Below are 14588 nucleotides of genomic sequence, written 5' to 3'. Positions count from 1 at the left end.
TATGCGAAGTAAGCTGTATCTATTGAATTCCTTTTATGGATCTTTTAAAGAATTTTATTGTTGCGCCCCTTTTAATCAATAATTGATTCTATACTTAGAAGAAATCATCAAAATTCGAGTTTCACGTTATCGCATTAAGTACACATCCAATACCCTTTTATGTATGTATGTGTGTAGGTATAGTTACTAACTCTTTAGGAAACAACGTCGGTATCTTGGGAATTAGTGGAGCCAAAATAGGCTGTGATATGTCTTTTAGTTTCCGAGATAAGCTTAAATATCCATTTTCGTCATTTTTAAACTGTCGTAAAGGTCTAAAATAATAGAATTTTAAACTGAATTTCGATGCTTCCAGGGCTTCCGGTGGGGTATACAGGTTGAAATATTTGCCATTCAGGAAATTTCATTAGAGCGAGGTAATTCTATTAAAATTTCCTCAACAACAAGAACCTAATCTTGGTCAATTTTCAACTTTGAATATCGATATTTCGAGAATCCGCGCAGTAATTGCTTTAAATAATAGCTATTCGAAATCTGCTAAGATTAATTGTCTCGATGAGTTTTATAAACCTACACAAAGATCTTAGTAGTGGAGAGGAAAGGAAAGAAGAGGAGTCGTAATATAGCTATTTTAGTTTTTAATATATACAGGCTATACTAAATTAAGTTAGTCAAATGGGGATCAACGAAACGGTTAAAGCTTCAAAGAGAATTGAAATTGAAAAAAGGTGAACATTTTTGCGTTCTTTACATTTACACATGTGTTGAAATTAAAAATATGTATAGGAATCATCAAAACATGAATAAAAACCTAGAACTACGATTTTCTAGAAATTATTAGAAAATTTACGAAATTGGTCAGTTTCATCGTCAGCATCGAATTTCAATCATTCTCAGAACTTTTTCAGATCTCCTAGATTTGGAGCGGCCAACTTGAAGGAGTTCACTTTATTTGTAATGCCCAATATGCATTTCATAATTTCACTTTTCAAAATTAGTTCATTCTACAACTTTTGAAAAAAAAGTATCAAAAAAATCAATCCTCTGAAGATAATTGTAACATTCTTGTCTCGTTCATTAGCGAGTGGTTCACAGTAAGAATAGTCTTGAACAAGTGCCGCCGGCCTGAAATTGAGGCAATGACAATCAGCGTTCAGCTGTTCTAGTGACGTAATGATGGGACAAAACAAAAACGCGCAAGTGTTCAAATTCGAAGAAATCCATACACAACAAATGGCCGATTGTATCCAAACTCCAAAATAGTTAAATTATCAGCTGTTCTTCTGTGTTTCCTGACATAGTTTTATTTTTAAATGGGGTTAATAGCCATGTGCAAATTAGAATGGGCGCAATTGCATCTGTATTACAATGGCACTGCAGTTCTTGCAATCTAATCAACCCTACAGAAAGGGAGAAATGTATTAGATGCGGGTCTTTGAGGCAATCCTCAAGCAGGAACAAAGACTTTTTGGAAAAATCCAATGGATTTGAGTCAGGTCAAAGTAGAAATTGCACGGTAATTAGGCGATACAGGGCCACTAATAGCTTTCCCCATTTGGATATTGATAGGTGAGTTGAGAGCAGCATAATAATCTAAATGTATCATCTATATTTTCCATGTCCATTATTGAAAAATCAATACTTAAAAGTTATTGTGTGTGCAAGTAAATTACTGTATGGTTTCAGGGTTAGTGGGAAAAAGGATTGTTCAGCTTTGGTCAAAACTACCTTGATTAACACATTAATATTTGTAAGAGAACAGCACAAGCCGAATTCATTTAACAATAACCATCTCACTCTCTATAAGTCAGTTAGTCTCCCTGATTTAGGCTCTCCAACCTTTTGTGTTAGGTGCCAATTAATCTTTCATCAGTCGGCAACATTCCAATGCCTCCTTTGTGATGAGAAAATGAATATTACAGAATCTCCTTGTAAGGTCTGTACACCAGGCCAGCCTAACCTTAAGAACTACCAAATCCTAAACTATGAACGCTGTAAATGCCGATTACGCCTATCAAATATAGGAAGTCTAAGCTGCTCTATTAAACAAAATATTAAGTCGGAAAGTGATTTAAGGACAACAGCCAGTGGCATTAATAACACTAAACCTTCGACTAGCAGCAGTTACATGTGGACTGCGAAGAATTCAATTCCTTCAACAACTTGGACTTGTAAAAGGTGCACTCTTTTAAATAATCCTGATATAACAATATGTGAGGCATGCGAGGCGCCATATACACCAGATTTTAATAGCAATGTGCCTCCTAGCGTAATTATTAAGGCAAGTTTCACTTTCCTTGTTTATCTTATATGATAAATATTTACTGTTAGGTTGATAACTGGGCTGATAATGAAGCCCTTAGAAATCCAACTTACAAGCTACAATATAGGCGCTCTTTTTCTGAATTGCCTCATTCGCCCAATTCAGCTTCCTCAAATCGCAATAGAAGAAGCTTAGATAGTGACGTCTTTCACCAAAATTTCCCCAAATCTAGCAACTCTATGACTGACATTCAGTCTTCACAGTTGCAGTACTCCCATTTATTTGGAGAGTTTAACAGAGATTTAAGTGTACCTAGTAAAGGTATAATTAAGTAGTTGGAAATAGATTGAAAAAGTGTGAACTAGGACTTTTGCAGCAGGAAGAAATCTCAATCGAAGTACCAGTGATATCCATGAAGACAGCTTGAATAGCACTCTTTATACTTATATAGGAATGACAGAGCCTGAGAGGGAAAAGGCTCATTATTATGAAAACCAGAGTATAATTAGTGCCCAGAAAAGAACTGATGACGCAGAAGCTTCTCAACCTAATAAAATGTAAGTCTTTGTAATGTGCCTACTGACATAAAAGAGTGGTAGGCCCACATAGGGCACAAAATTTCAAAAACAATCAGTACGTTGTGCAACTAGTACCGAAAAATAGCGCCTTTCACACTTCACTTTTTGAGTAAGATGGATTGCTGCCATGAATTGAAGGCTTTTAAATATTATATTCTTGCTTGTGTTTAAATTTACTGCAACTTATTTTTTTTTAATGGTGTTGAATTTGATGAATGTCGTAATCTGATAAAAATTATGTTTTTATCAAAGATAGGTAAACTGCTTGTCAAGAGTATGACACAAAGATGAATACGTTGAAAGAAACAATATTTCCTCGATAAACGTGTAAAAAGTGCATTTTTACATTTATATGTCTGTGCAAAGCGGGTTCGTGCGAGATAATTTTTTGTTAGTGACGATTTTCAATTTTTACGTTATGTTTTTCGTGTGTTGTTTATTTTCAACGTTCTTAGAAAATATAAATTAAATCATTAGGTAAACCAATACTTTTTCTTATAAATTTTTGGTGTTTTTTCTAAGTTATTATGTTCTTTGATTATTTATTCCTTTTGACTTTTTGCGAAGAGTTTTCTGAAACTAAATTGTCGTTAATAAGACGTCCCTAAGATGACCATAGCCATACATATTTTATCATTAAAATTAAAATTTTGAATCGAAATACAGGATGCTTCATAGTTTGATGAACTTCAGGAAGAGATAACCAGTGTTAAATGGTAGGTCGTCAAGAATTTTAACAACGACAGGCTCTTCCTTTTCAACTTTAAATTGTTCAATTTAACTTTAATGATCTGTTCAATGGAATTTTTATATATGTGTAAAGATGAAGTTGCTACATTTTAAGGTCCAAGTTGATGCGTGAGGTAGATCTTGGTTGATGATTTTGGAAACGTTTTGGAATCAATTAGGGCAGTAGAGTGTTTAGGGAATGGTACAATCAGATTCCTGATAGTTTCTAAATTACAAACATAGGAGGTGTATGGGCAAATTAATGAAGGGCTCACAGTTTATGATATTTATCGTAAACTCTAGAATTATTTATTCCACCAATATTTTGTTCAAAGATAAATTTATACGTTTTAACTGTTTACTTGATTACGTTTTTACCCCTTTTGAAGATAAACTTCTTTCTATATTATTTATTTTGTAAAATCTACAGAATTTCTTTACATAATGAGAGTCTCAAGGAGTCAAATTTCAGTTTGCATTGTTGGGCGCATCCTCTGATAATATGGTATGTAGTAATACGTAGATCTTTATAAAAGTGATTTTCACAGCATGGCAATGCTGCATCAAACTAACCCTTTAAAAACTCCTTGGGCAATCAACGAGCGAAGATGGACTTGTAGGCAATGTTCCTTTGCTTACAATGATTTTAATGCTGAGAAATGTGATATATGTAAAGGGTTAAAAACCCCTCCATCATTGAATCAACCATCGACAATAACTGTAACACAAGATAGAACAGGCACATCGACAAGTGGTTTGTAAGTATTTAATACCACTTATGTTCTAAATTATTATCTTTGGTTAAATCGGATATCATCATTGGGGATAATAGTTTTGTGACAAAAATAAATAGATACAGTATAATAAAATTATAAAATAGAAATTCGGAAGAAAATCTGCTTTGCAACCATTCCATGGCCATTCTTTTCCTTGCAATTGATTATTAGTGATAAAAAAAAATTAAGCATAAATAGTTATAAAATAAAGTAGGTAAATGTAGAAATTACGAAAACAATTAAGTTTTCTTTGGAAATGTAAGTCGAAGTCAGCACATGAGGTAAATGGATAAAAAACTTACCCATTATTTCTGGACAAACGCATTTTTTTCCCGATTGATGAAACAGGTGCAGCAAATGAGTTTACAATCACTCTGTTCCAAAATAACAAGTAATTTGTATTCTTAAACTATTTTCCCAGATAATAAATCGTCTCTTCACTTTATGATATGTTGATAAAGGTTTTAATCTCGTTGATATGATGTTTTTTAGATTTCAATATTTTTATTTGAAGTTTGGAATTGGTGATGGACGGTTGTATTTTCATTTGCTGACTGTATAATTGATTATTGCTTAAAATGACGTTTTATGTGTAAGTATATATATAGGTGTGTTTTTTTTCCTAATGACAAAAAGAAGTATATCTATTTTAGCTTCCGATTCAATTTTTCCATTTTATAATACATTTTTAATTGGTAACCGGAAAGGCCGCTAAAGAGCCTTACTTTTTCATTTCACTGTATTTTATTTTTACAAAATACAAGGAGTCACAAATTTTAATGGTAAAACTTAAATAATTTCATATTTTACGTTGAAAAATACTACTAGTTCGTTTTATAGACAAAACTTAAAAAATGCTTCGTCATCGAAGTGTAAGGTGAGAAATTATTGTATTTTTTGTACGGTTATCCTATTTAATTTTTAGTTTTTAATAATTAAATCAGCTAATATGCCGGTACTTTTTCTGGAGTCATGTAGTTAGTTCCGTTTTATGGCCCCAAAATTTTTTGGCGATACACCCCTAATCGCTAATTAAATATTAAATGCAAAAATTATTTAGGCGATGTGATGCAAAAGTATTTGAGTTAGTGAGGGGACCCATTTAATGTATTAAAGTCTCGCCATCTGCACATATTTCCATACGAAAACTATAAAAATATATCTCTATATTCCCCATCTTCATATTATGTCACGCAAATCTACTGAAATTGTCTTGTCTTTTGAGACTTTAAAAATCCACTCAGTGTCGTGTGTATCGTTCAATAACCATTATTATCTTTATGAGCTAAAAATAGCCGTAATTACTTAACTACGTATGGTTGAAAAGTAATCGATGATGTCTGGTTGCATTTCCCTCGTTAATAGTTCATATAGCCTTATTGAAAATGATTATTAAATTGACGTTAAACAAAAAATACAATATCCTCCGTCTCAGTTAAATTTAATGGTTTCAACCTTCTAAAAATAATAACCTTCAAAGGAAAATCAAAATACCACGCACTAGATTTTAACCTAATGATAATCTTTGATAATTCACCCCTTCTTATTTACGTGTTTAGACCACCTTCTTGGGTTCATTCCGGCGAAGTTCAAGTCCCTATTGCTACTTTAGATCAAGGTCTCGATGACGATTTTCAACTACTACCAGGTGCTCATTTAGCTCATATCCATAAACATCAATGTTGACACACCTCATTTATAGGCATTGATGCCTCAGATGATGGTAAATGGACTTGCAAAAAGTGTACCTTGGTAAACCCCGCCTTTGCTCTAATTTGCGATGCTTGTTGTGGTTCGAAATTAAAATCGCTGACTGTTACACAAGAGATGACACTGAAAAAGGGCGAATTTTGGATCTGCACCAAATGCACTTTAAAAAACTCGTTGCCAGCGTCGAAATGCAAAGTTTGTAAAAATGATAAGGTTGCTGTCGAAAGTTCATCCAGAAGCCCATCTCCTCTGCATGCATCAAGGAAGGTGAACAATGTCGTTAAGAGCTCGATTAATTTGAAAAGTGACGCAGACTTAAGTATAAAATTATTTAATTTTAACTTCAAACTTTAAATTGATTTGCTTCAGCATCAGTTCCAAATACCTCGAAACAGAGCCAACCATGGACTTGCGTACTATGTACTTTTAACAACACGAAATCTCAATTTGTCTGTGATATGTGCATGCAACTGAAAACAACTCACAATGGCCCACCTGAAGATCCTCCTCGACTCACTCAGGAAGAGCTTAGCAATAAGCATTGGAATTATATTGTTAAGTAAGTTTTCCGGGATGTTAACGTGCATTTCATATCATGAAGAATATTATAACAGGTACTGTAAATTGAAAAAGCAAAGCTACATAGATGACGATTTTCCTCCGATGCCAATCAGTTTATATTACAATCCTGATGAAAATAAGGACGCTTTTTCGATAAAATGGCGCAGACTAAAGGATATTCTGGTCGATGAAAAAGAGCGTGATCTTCCATGGGCCGTGTTTAGAACGCCGCAACCTTCAGATATCTCTCAGGGCACGTTAAATTTTTATTCGCACTAGTTGGTTATTGAAAATAACGTGGTTTGTAGGGGTTTTAGGGAACTGTTGGTTACTGAGTGCCTTAGCCGTGTTATCTGAACGCGAGGAACTTTTACGTGCCATCCTCATCACCCGCAATCATTGCCCTCAGGGAGCTTATCAGGTCCGGCTTTGCAAAGATGGCGTATGGACTACTGTTCTCGTAGACGATTTCTTTCCTTGTGATAAAAGGTGTCATCTTCTGTATTCGCAGGTTCGTTTTAACTTATTTGGTAGCGTGTGGATAAATAATAGAACTGATAACTAATTTAAAGTTTTATTGTAATTAAATCAAAGCGCAAAATTTTCCGCAAAATATTAATAGCTTTTTTTAACAGTAGTTCGAAATTTCTAATATATTTTCTATGTAACCGTACAAACGATATTCACATTTTTGACACACACTAACAAAAATTGTCCTAGGAATGCCGCGATATTCCTGATAATAATTCTTAACTCTTCAATTGTGTTTGGTTGTGTTTTGAATACTACAAATTTCAAGCGCTCCCACGAAAACAATTCTAAGAGCATGACATGAAAAGATCCAGGGGATTAATGTATCGCTCTCCTCCTTCCCGTTCGTAAGACGTGGTAATTATTGTTCAACGATTGCCTAAGTGGTAAAGCAAAACATGGCAGTGCCCCGTAATATTGAAATCTTAATAAATTTCTCTTCAGTTATAATTCACCACTTTCATCCTACTGATTCTTTAGCTCCTGATTAATCAATGATTATATACCATTGGACTTAGTTATTTATTAACTTTTAAAGTCATAAGTCAACATTCTTTACGAAATAATTTATAGTAAATCGTCTTTTATTAATTTTATTATATTTTGAGAGATTTTGGTACTAACTTCCCACAATTTTTACTGTTTCCGCAATTCCAATAATGCAGCTCGAGTTTGGAATTTTTTTAACTTTTCTCTTAAAAAATACCACTGCACTTGAATTACGAATTGTCATTTCTTTTTTTATTGAAATATAGGCGAAACGAAAACAGCTGTGGGTGCCCTTAATTGAGAAAGCGGTGGCAAAAATCCATGGTTGCTACGAGGCTTTGGTATCGGGAAGATCGTTAGAAGGCCTGGCCACCCTCACTGGAGCTCCCTGTGAGTCGATACCTTTGCAAGTTTCATCATTTCCTTCCAACGAAGAGGAATTGGATATTGATCTAATTTGGGCCCAGTAAGTACAACAATTTTTAGCATTAACTTGAAAGCGAATTTTGGGATTACACAAAATATTCTGTGCGACATCTCATGTGGTTCGGGTGTTAGCAACAAAAGCGGATTTTATACAGTGCCTTCCAAAAGTACGGGAATGGTGAAGTGTATTTCAGATATAGCTAAAATAGAAATTTTGATATTTTTGCGGCCCTGAAAATGTTCCTGCTAACTTTTTATTGCAATTTAACGACTAAAAATTGTTAAAATATTCTCATTCATGACAAATAATTGATCATTTTAAATTAATATGGCAATTTTTCCGAATTCTATGCTCAGAGAATTCTTATATGTAGTCGGTGTCACAGCCAAAAAAAAAAAGGATTTCTTCATGGAAAAAGTTGTGTCTTTAGATTACTGTCTTCACGCCAGGCAATGTTTTTAATGGGGGCATCATGCGGTGGTGGTAACATGAAAGTAGACGAAACGGAGTATAATTCGAAAGGTCTTAGACCACGACATGCCTATTCTCTTCTGGATGTTAGAGATATTGACGGTCAGCGGTTGCTAAAGTTAAGAAACCCTTGGGGTAAGTATCGGAAAATGAAAATTCAGGTAACTTTTCCAGAAGGATAATTTTTATGAAAATTATGATATAAAAGTACAATAATTGCTAGTTTTAGTTCAAATTTTAAATATTTACATGGGGTCAATACAAACCTTTTTCAGGCCATTTTGTATGGAAAGGAGATTGGTCTGACAGTTCCTCGCTTTGGACGTGGTACTTGCGAAATGAATTAATGCCAGATGGCCCTCAGGATGGCACATTCTGGATATCATTCAACGACGTTCTGAAATATTTCGACTGTATAGATATTTGTAAGGTGCGCAGAGGCTGGAACGAAGTTCGGCTAAATGGTGTTTTGCCTCCTTTGGCCAGCCAGGAACATCTCTCCTGCATCTTATTGACAATATTAGAACCCACAGAAGTAGATTTCACATTATTTCAGGTAAGCATTTCCGCAATTGATGGACGTTTTTTTTTATAAATTTTGTAATTTGTAGAAAGGGCAGCGAAAGTCGGAAAAATCGCAACGATCTCAGCTGGATTTATGTGTGGTGCTTTTCAAAGCACGACAAGGGACCACAATTGGCAGTTTAGTTGAGCACAGTAAACGGCAAGTTCGAGGATTTGTTGGTTGTTGCAAAATGTTGGAGCCAGGAGAATACGTAGTTGTCCCTTTGGCTTTCAACCATTGGCATACGGGTTTAGATGAAATTGCCGCATTTCCGAAGTATTTTTCTATTTCCTTCTCAATGCCCTTTCTCAACTTTTATATGTCTAGATATGTACTGGGAATTCATAGTTCGAAAAAACTTCTCGCTGAGCACATTAAGCCTCCAAATTACATTTTAGCCGATTCCATAATATCCCTGACTTTAGCCAGGGGCCAGAGGCACGAAGGTAGGGAAGGAATGACTGCCTATTATTTGACCAAAGGATGGGCTGGATTGGTCGTTATGGTTGAAAATCGGCATGAAAATAAGTGGATCCATGTAAAATGTGATTGTCAGGAAAGTTATAACGTTGTGTCAACAAGAGGGACACTGAAAACGGTTGATTCAGTACCTCCCCTCACCCGACAGGTAATTAAATTATTAAAAAAATGTGTGCTTGTGCTAAGGAGGATGAGGTGATTAACAGGTTATAATAGTTTTAACTCAACTGGAAGGCAGTGGGGGTTTTTCTATTGCCCACCGTCTGACTCACCGGCTGGCGAATTCTCATACCTTATATGATTGGGGGCCGATAGGCGCTTGTCACGTCCCTGAATTAGATCATCAAACCAGCGGTTTGCATTCTCCAAGACTTTTTTAATCTATTGTAATTTTAGCTATCCCATCAGTAATATGTATGGCTTTTCGTTTTTCTACAGGGTGGTAAAGTCGTTTTTTTTTTTCTCGAACGTTCTATCTTAGTTAGAATTTATTTTTTATTTTACGCAATTAAGTACTGGTTCTTCAATGTCCTCATATGACTTAACATTAACACGCTACAAAATCACAAATTAAGTCAAAGTAGCTTAATATTCCAATTCTCAGGAATACTATAAAAATATAATAAATCTTACTCTCAAAATATATTATATTTGTAGTAAATCCGTTATAAAACATGACTAAACAAAAGTTTAATCGTTACTTGTGCTACAAATTGCGGATGTGTTTCATACAGCTATCATTACTTCACCTATTGGTTAAATTTATGTTAGTTAAAAAAATACTCATGTGCTAGTTATTAGTTGTCAACTGATAGCTGTTCCTCCCGAACTGGACATTGAAGAATCGGTTTTTAATGATTGTTCACATAGGAGCAATAACCTCCATATTCTGTGTAAGTCCACAAGCTGGTCTAACTCTTTAACCTAGTTTGATTTCACGATCTCGCATGTAAAATTGTCAAATTAAACCAGTTTATTTAACTTCGATTTGTGATCATACGAAGAATACGGGCGTTAGTAAAAAAGACTTAGCATGATGTTTACAAGAACTGATTAGGTTTTAGAAGTTTTTTTTGTATACAAAATTCTGCAGCATTTTTTTTTATCTCTGGATATACAATGCTGTTATTGATATGTTCAATTTTAAAAGGCAGACCTCGTTATATTGTCGTTATATCGAATCATTTACATATATCTATCAACGCTTCAAGTTGTGGCTTTTAAATATGAACATAGGGATAAAAGTATTGTATGTACTGAAGTAAAGAAACTTCACTGTATGAATTTTTTTTATTACTGTTTTGCATAAAGAATTATTTCTCTGTTTTGGAAATAAGAATGTGGGTGGTTTATTTCATGATTGTGCCCACTTTCGTGGATGTTTCTTAATTTATTAATAAATTGTTCAAAAAATGAGTTATTGTGAATAGAAAATCATTTAAAATGAATTGTTTTATTCTGGTTTAATTATTTTTGTTGACTTTAGAATTCAATTTAGAAGAAAAATTATTTAGATTTTTTGTCAAACACAGAGTTTTCAAATAAAAGTATCAAATTTAAATACAGTATAAGTAACCGTATTATTTATATGTCTACATATACTTTCTTAGCTCAAGTACCTACATCATTTCTTTACCTTCAACAAAACACGAATCATTGTATCAATTGTTTTAATAATACAAAAATACTTAAATTATTAATTTGAACCTTACTTAAAATATGTTGTACCTTACAAGCTAATCAGAAAAACAACATCAGCCTTTGGTAACTGCAACTTAACTAACTTACATTTCTTTCAATTCTACTACTGAGATGTGTGTTGAAAAAATATAATATCATCAGCAGCAATAGCGGTAGTGCTCCGTGAAGTTCCTTCATCATCCTTAATTTCCCCATAAGTGATTCTACCTGTAACATGCACTCGCTGTCCCTTTCTTAGAAAATTTAACACAGTCTCCCTGAGACCAGGTTTGAAGCACACAACTCTGTGCCATTCAGTTCTTTGTAGAAACTCTCCAGAGTCGTATCTGTAATTGGTATGAGTAGCCAACGAAAAAACGGCAACTGGATGTGTCTCTGAGCCTTTCCTTTGTGGAGCTGCTCCTACTCTTCCAAGCAGTGTCACTTGGTTAAGTGCTAAGGAACAGTTGAACAATTACTTTGTTAGATGTTATTTAAGACCATGTGAAGTTATTACTTTTCTCTAATTTGGCTGGCTCTTGCTGAGTTGAAGTAGCAGAAGATGCAAGTCTAAAGGCGTTGAAATTTCTTAATAAGTTTGCACTGTTAAAGGAGGGTAGCAGCTGCAAAGTTAAGCAGAAAATAATTAAAACATTTTAGAGGAACTTCGTTCCTGACTTACTTTTGATGAAAACATGTTTAATAGTATTTTTTCTTTAATTTTTTGTTTTGCTTTAAAGAATTTCAATCTCCAACATGTCCAAGTCGAATTTTGAGGTTAGGGGTTATGTTATGGTGGGATAGTAATTAATGTAGAATCGATTATCATCCCATCCTTATTTAATAATAATAAATAAAGGATAGAGGTATCTCATCTTCGAGAGTTTTTTTGATGGTTTTGAAGCGTGCAAAAGCTTTCTTACTCATTGCCCTCCTTTTCCATTTGGTTTCTCCTGGCATTCAATAAAAAATCGCAGAAACAATTCATTCTCTTTATTTCATTTTTGCTCAAAATAATAGGTTTGTTCCAACCGGTGAGAAAATCATCCCAGAATAGTTTTATAATGAGTGTGGACAACTCAATTTGCAAATTTGAGCTGGGAATAACTAATGCATTTGCCCAAAAAGGTTCTAAAACTGTTCCCAGGTAATTTATGGGTTGGAACAAGCCTAATAAGAACTTTTAAATCATCACATAATCAGTTACAATTTAATTTTATCCGCAAGAGAGCAGGACAAGCCAGTACCATCAGGCTCCACTTGAAGAGAAGTAATTTTGCCATCTTCTACTACCATGGAATATCTTTTGCTTCGTATCTGAAAATTCTGAATTCAGTAACTAGTTTACAGAAAAAACAACTATTGGTTACCCCTCCCAAAGGTGCAATATCCACTGTTAAATCCAAGGCTTTTGCAAGAGCTGCTGAAGGATCAGCCAGAAGACGAATTTTCCCAACTGTGCCTTGGTCCTTTGCCCAAGCACTCATCACAAAAGGGTCATTGACAGATACACATACAATGTCACTAATGCCTTGCTTTTTCAAATCATCAGCTTTTGCTACATATCCTGGGAGATGTGTCTGGAATCATACAGAACAAATACAACTTTTCCAATCATAGAGTTAATTATTCTTGACCTTCAAGTTAATTTTCTAATTGAATAACTATAAGGCAAAAACAACAATCTAATTTTTAATAGGAATGCATTGAACAATGGTGTTGAAAAGTATAATAAACTTGACATCATCAGTATCTCACCTTTGAACAACCTGGAGTAAAAGCCCCAGGTACAGCAAAAAGAACAATTTTCTTCCCTTTAGCCAAGTCTGTCGTGTTGACCTTATTGGTAGGTAAATCCTCAAAGAGATCCACGCTTGGAAGTTGGTCACCTACCTAAGAAACAATAAAGTTAGTATTAATGATAACATTATCATTTGCTATAGCACTAGTTATGCAACTTGCACAGTTAATTATTGAAATATTTACCTTCACCATGTTTATGGAAGACGTCTGCAAGAGCCGGCGAAATACTAGTGAATGTTTATTGAAACAGTTCAAGGTTTTACTAGTAAATTTAATGACTTTATTTACTTGCATATTTTCTTTTGTTATTTATTTATAAGAAGTGTCACTGTCAAACAGATCAGCTGATGCATTGAGATATAATTGTTTCCGGAAACGATCAACTAGATCGGATTCGTTTCCATTACTTGACATTGTCCGATATTCAACCAATTGGCTTGATCTCCAGTGATAACCAGCCAATGGTATTGGCTGAAAATCGATTTTTAGAGATTGATTCGTTTCAGATTTAACTCTGAAAATTCCCATATCGATGAAGGTCACCCATTTGCCACTAGGTGGCGGCACCAGCAGACAGTTAACTAAATTATTATTGGATGATTCAAATTATGAGGGGAAACCCCCAGAAAAAGGCGAACAAAAAAAACTTCATATTTTTCAAGTGAAAACGGTCTGTTTAGCTTGATTTAAGCATGTGCAAAGTTGCGTTGGTTTCTAGCTTGCGATACGGAGCTTCAGTAAAAAGTCTAAATTGAAAATATTAACTCTCTATTGACGTTGTAAATACTACGAAATACTGAATATTTGAAATATCCCTTATACTGGGTGTTTCAACAATTTTTTTTTTAGTTTCTACATAATATTTTTCCAATTTTTTATCAATTTCTTTATCTTCAAATTCGCAACAGTTTTAGAGAAATTAGAATTATAAACAGAGTTACAAACCAGAGGTAAATCGTCCAAAAAACGAGTTTCACCAGTGCTTATCAATCGTTTTTTAATCGATCATTTATATTGTTAAATAACTATGCGAAGTTGAAAAACAGTTTACGTAAAAACACACTGGAAATACATTTTTATGTTAAAATATTTTCGAACTTCGAAAAGTTATAAAAATGTTATAAATATAGGACGAGGCGAAAAAATCACAAAAACGTTACGTATGTTAAGTTACATCTAAAGTTAATCTATTTTAAATTATCTTTGATACTCTCTGCAAGCGAAGATCTTTCGCAATATCAGTAATACTCCTAAATGTACACTAGAGCGTTCTAAATTTAAGCAGAATGCTGAGACGTTTCAAGACTATATAAAAAAAAAATTATTTTTTTACACACTTGGTAATGAAATTTTATTTCGACCTTCGGACTATTTCATGATTTCCAACATCCCACAGCCTCTATTGAGAAGTCAGAAAAAAAGGGTAAATATTTATGATTATAACGACAGGCCTTACCGAAGAATTTAGATTAACTGCATACAGGGTGTTCGGGAATAATATGTCTAAGTTTGATGAGGATATTTT

The 14588-nt window shown here is 34.0% G+C and overlaps 3 protein-coding genes across 5 annotated transcripts; 1 reads left to right on the top strand and 2 right to left on the bottom strand.

Moving 5' to 3' along the window:
- Positions 1–1154: 1154 nt before the first annotated feature.
- Positions 1155–11024, top strand: LOC136340856 (calpain-D-like). 3 transcript variants are annotated; one of them, XM_066285257.1, is made up of 16 exons: positions 1155–1569; positions 1687–2281; positions 2332–2584; positions 2643–2820; positions 4119–4328; positions 5906–5994; positions 6049–6375; positions 6426–6615; positions 6671–6870; positions 6926–7128; positions 7904–8103; positions 8495–8670; positions 8811–9091; positions 9147–9376; positions 9428–9728; positions 9787–11024. In XM_066285257.1, the coding sequence occupies exons 1-16, from the start codon at positions 1343–1345 to the stop codon at positions 9958–9960; spliced, it is 3834 nt and encodes a 1277-aa protein (XP_066141354.1). In that variant the 5' UTR covers positions 1155–1342; the 3' UTR covers positions 9961–11024. The 3 variants fall into 3 exon arrangements, with proteins under 3 accessions (XP_066141354.1, XP_066141353.1, XP_066141355.1); XM_066285256.1 differs by having other exon boundaries at positions 2640–2820; XM_066285258.1 differs by having other exon boundaries at positions 1156–1569; positions 1852–2281; positions 2640–2820.
- A 209-nt stretch (positions 11025–11233) lies between these two features.
- Positions 11234–12060, bottom strand: mtSSB (mitochondrial single stranded DNA-binding protein). The gene is made up of 3 exons (XM_066285259.1): positions 11943–12060; positions 11778–11883; positions 11234–11716 (listed from the first exon to the last, which is right to left on the bottom strand). Exons 1-3 carry the CDS (start codon positions 11955–11957, stop codon positions 11385–11387), a joined length of 453 nt encoding a protein of 150 aa, XP_066141356.1. The 5' UTR covers positions 11958–12060; the 3' UTR covers positions 11234–11384.
- A 178-nt stretch (positions 12061–12238) lies between these two features.
- On the bottom strand, positions 12239–13402 carry Prx5 (Peroxiredoxin 5). Its single transcript, XM_066284863.1, has 4 exons — positions 13247–13402; positions 13019–13153; positions 12631–12840; positions 12239–12577 (listed from the first exon to the last, which is right to left on the bottom strand). Exons 1-4 carry the CDS (start codon positions 13355–13357, stop codon positions 12464–12466), a joined length of 570 nt encoding a protein of 189 aa, XP_066140960.1. The 5' UTR covers positions 13358–13402; the 3' UTR covers positions 12239–12463.
- Between the last annotated feature and the right edge of the window lie 1186 nt (positions 13403–14588).

This window comes from Euwallacea fornicatus, chromosome 8, assembly GCF_040115645.1.
Source record: "Euwallacea fornicatus isolate EFF26 chromosome 8, ASM4011564v1, whole genome shotgun sequence".
Lineage (NCBI taxonomy): Eukaryota > Metazoa > Arthropoda > Insecta > Coleoptera > Curculionidae > Euwallacea > Euwallacea fornicatus.
Note: the sequence above shows the minus strand (reverse complement) of the source record. Positions and strands in the feature narration are given on the sequence as shown.

Excerpts from the sequence above, each read along its gene's own strand:
- LOC136340856 (XM_066285256.1), top strand. The coding sequence starts at position 1,343 with ATGGGCGCAATTGCATCTGTATTACAATGGCACTGCAGTTCTTGCAAT. Across the intron at positions 2,282-2,331 it reads CTCCTAGCGTAATTATTAAG|GTTGATAACTGGGCTGATAA; the intron begins GCAAGTTTCACT and ends ATTTACTGTTAG. Across the intron at positions 8,104-8,494 it reads ATTGATCTAATTTGGGCCCA|ATTACTGTCTTCACGCCAGG; the intron begins GTAAGTACAACA and ends TTGTGTCTTTAG.
- mtSSB (XM_066285259.1), bottom strand. Across the intron at positions 11,717-11,777 it reads GCCAGCCAAATTAGAGAAAA|CACTTAACCAAGTGACACTG; the intron begins GTAATAACTTCA and ends ACTGTTCCTTAG.
- Prx5 (XM_066284863.1), bottom strand. The coding sequence starts at position 13,357 with ATGCAAGTAAATAAAGTCATTAAATTTACTAGTAAAACCTTGAACTGT. Across the intron at positions 12,841-13,018 it reads TTACTCCAGGTTGTTCAAAG|ACACATCTCCCAGGATATGT; the intron begins GTGAGATACTGA and ends GTATGATTCCAG. Across the intron at positions 12,578-12,630 it reads ATATTGCACCTTTGGGAGGG|ATACGAAGCAAAAGATATTC; the intron begins GTAACCAATAGT and ends CAGAATTTTCAG.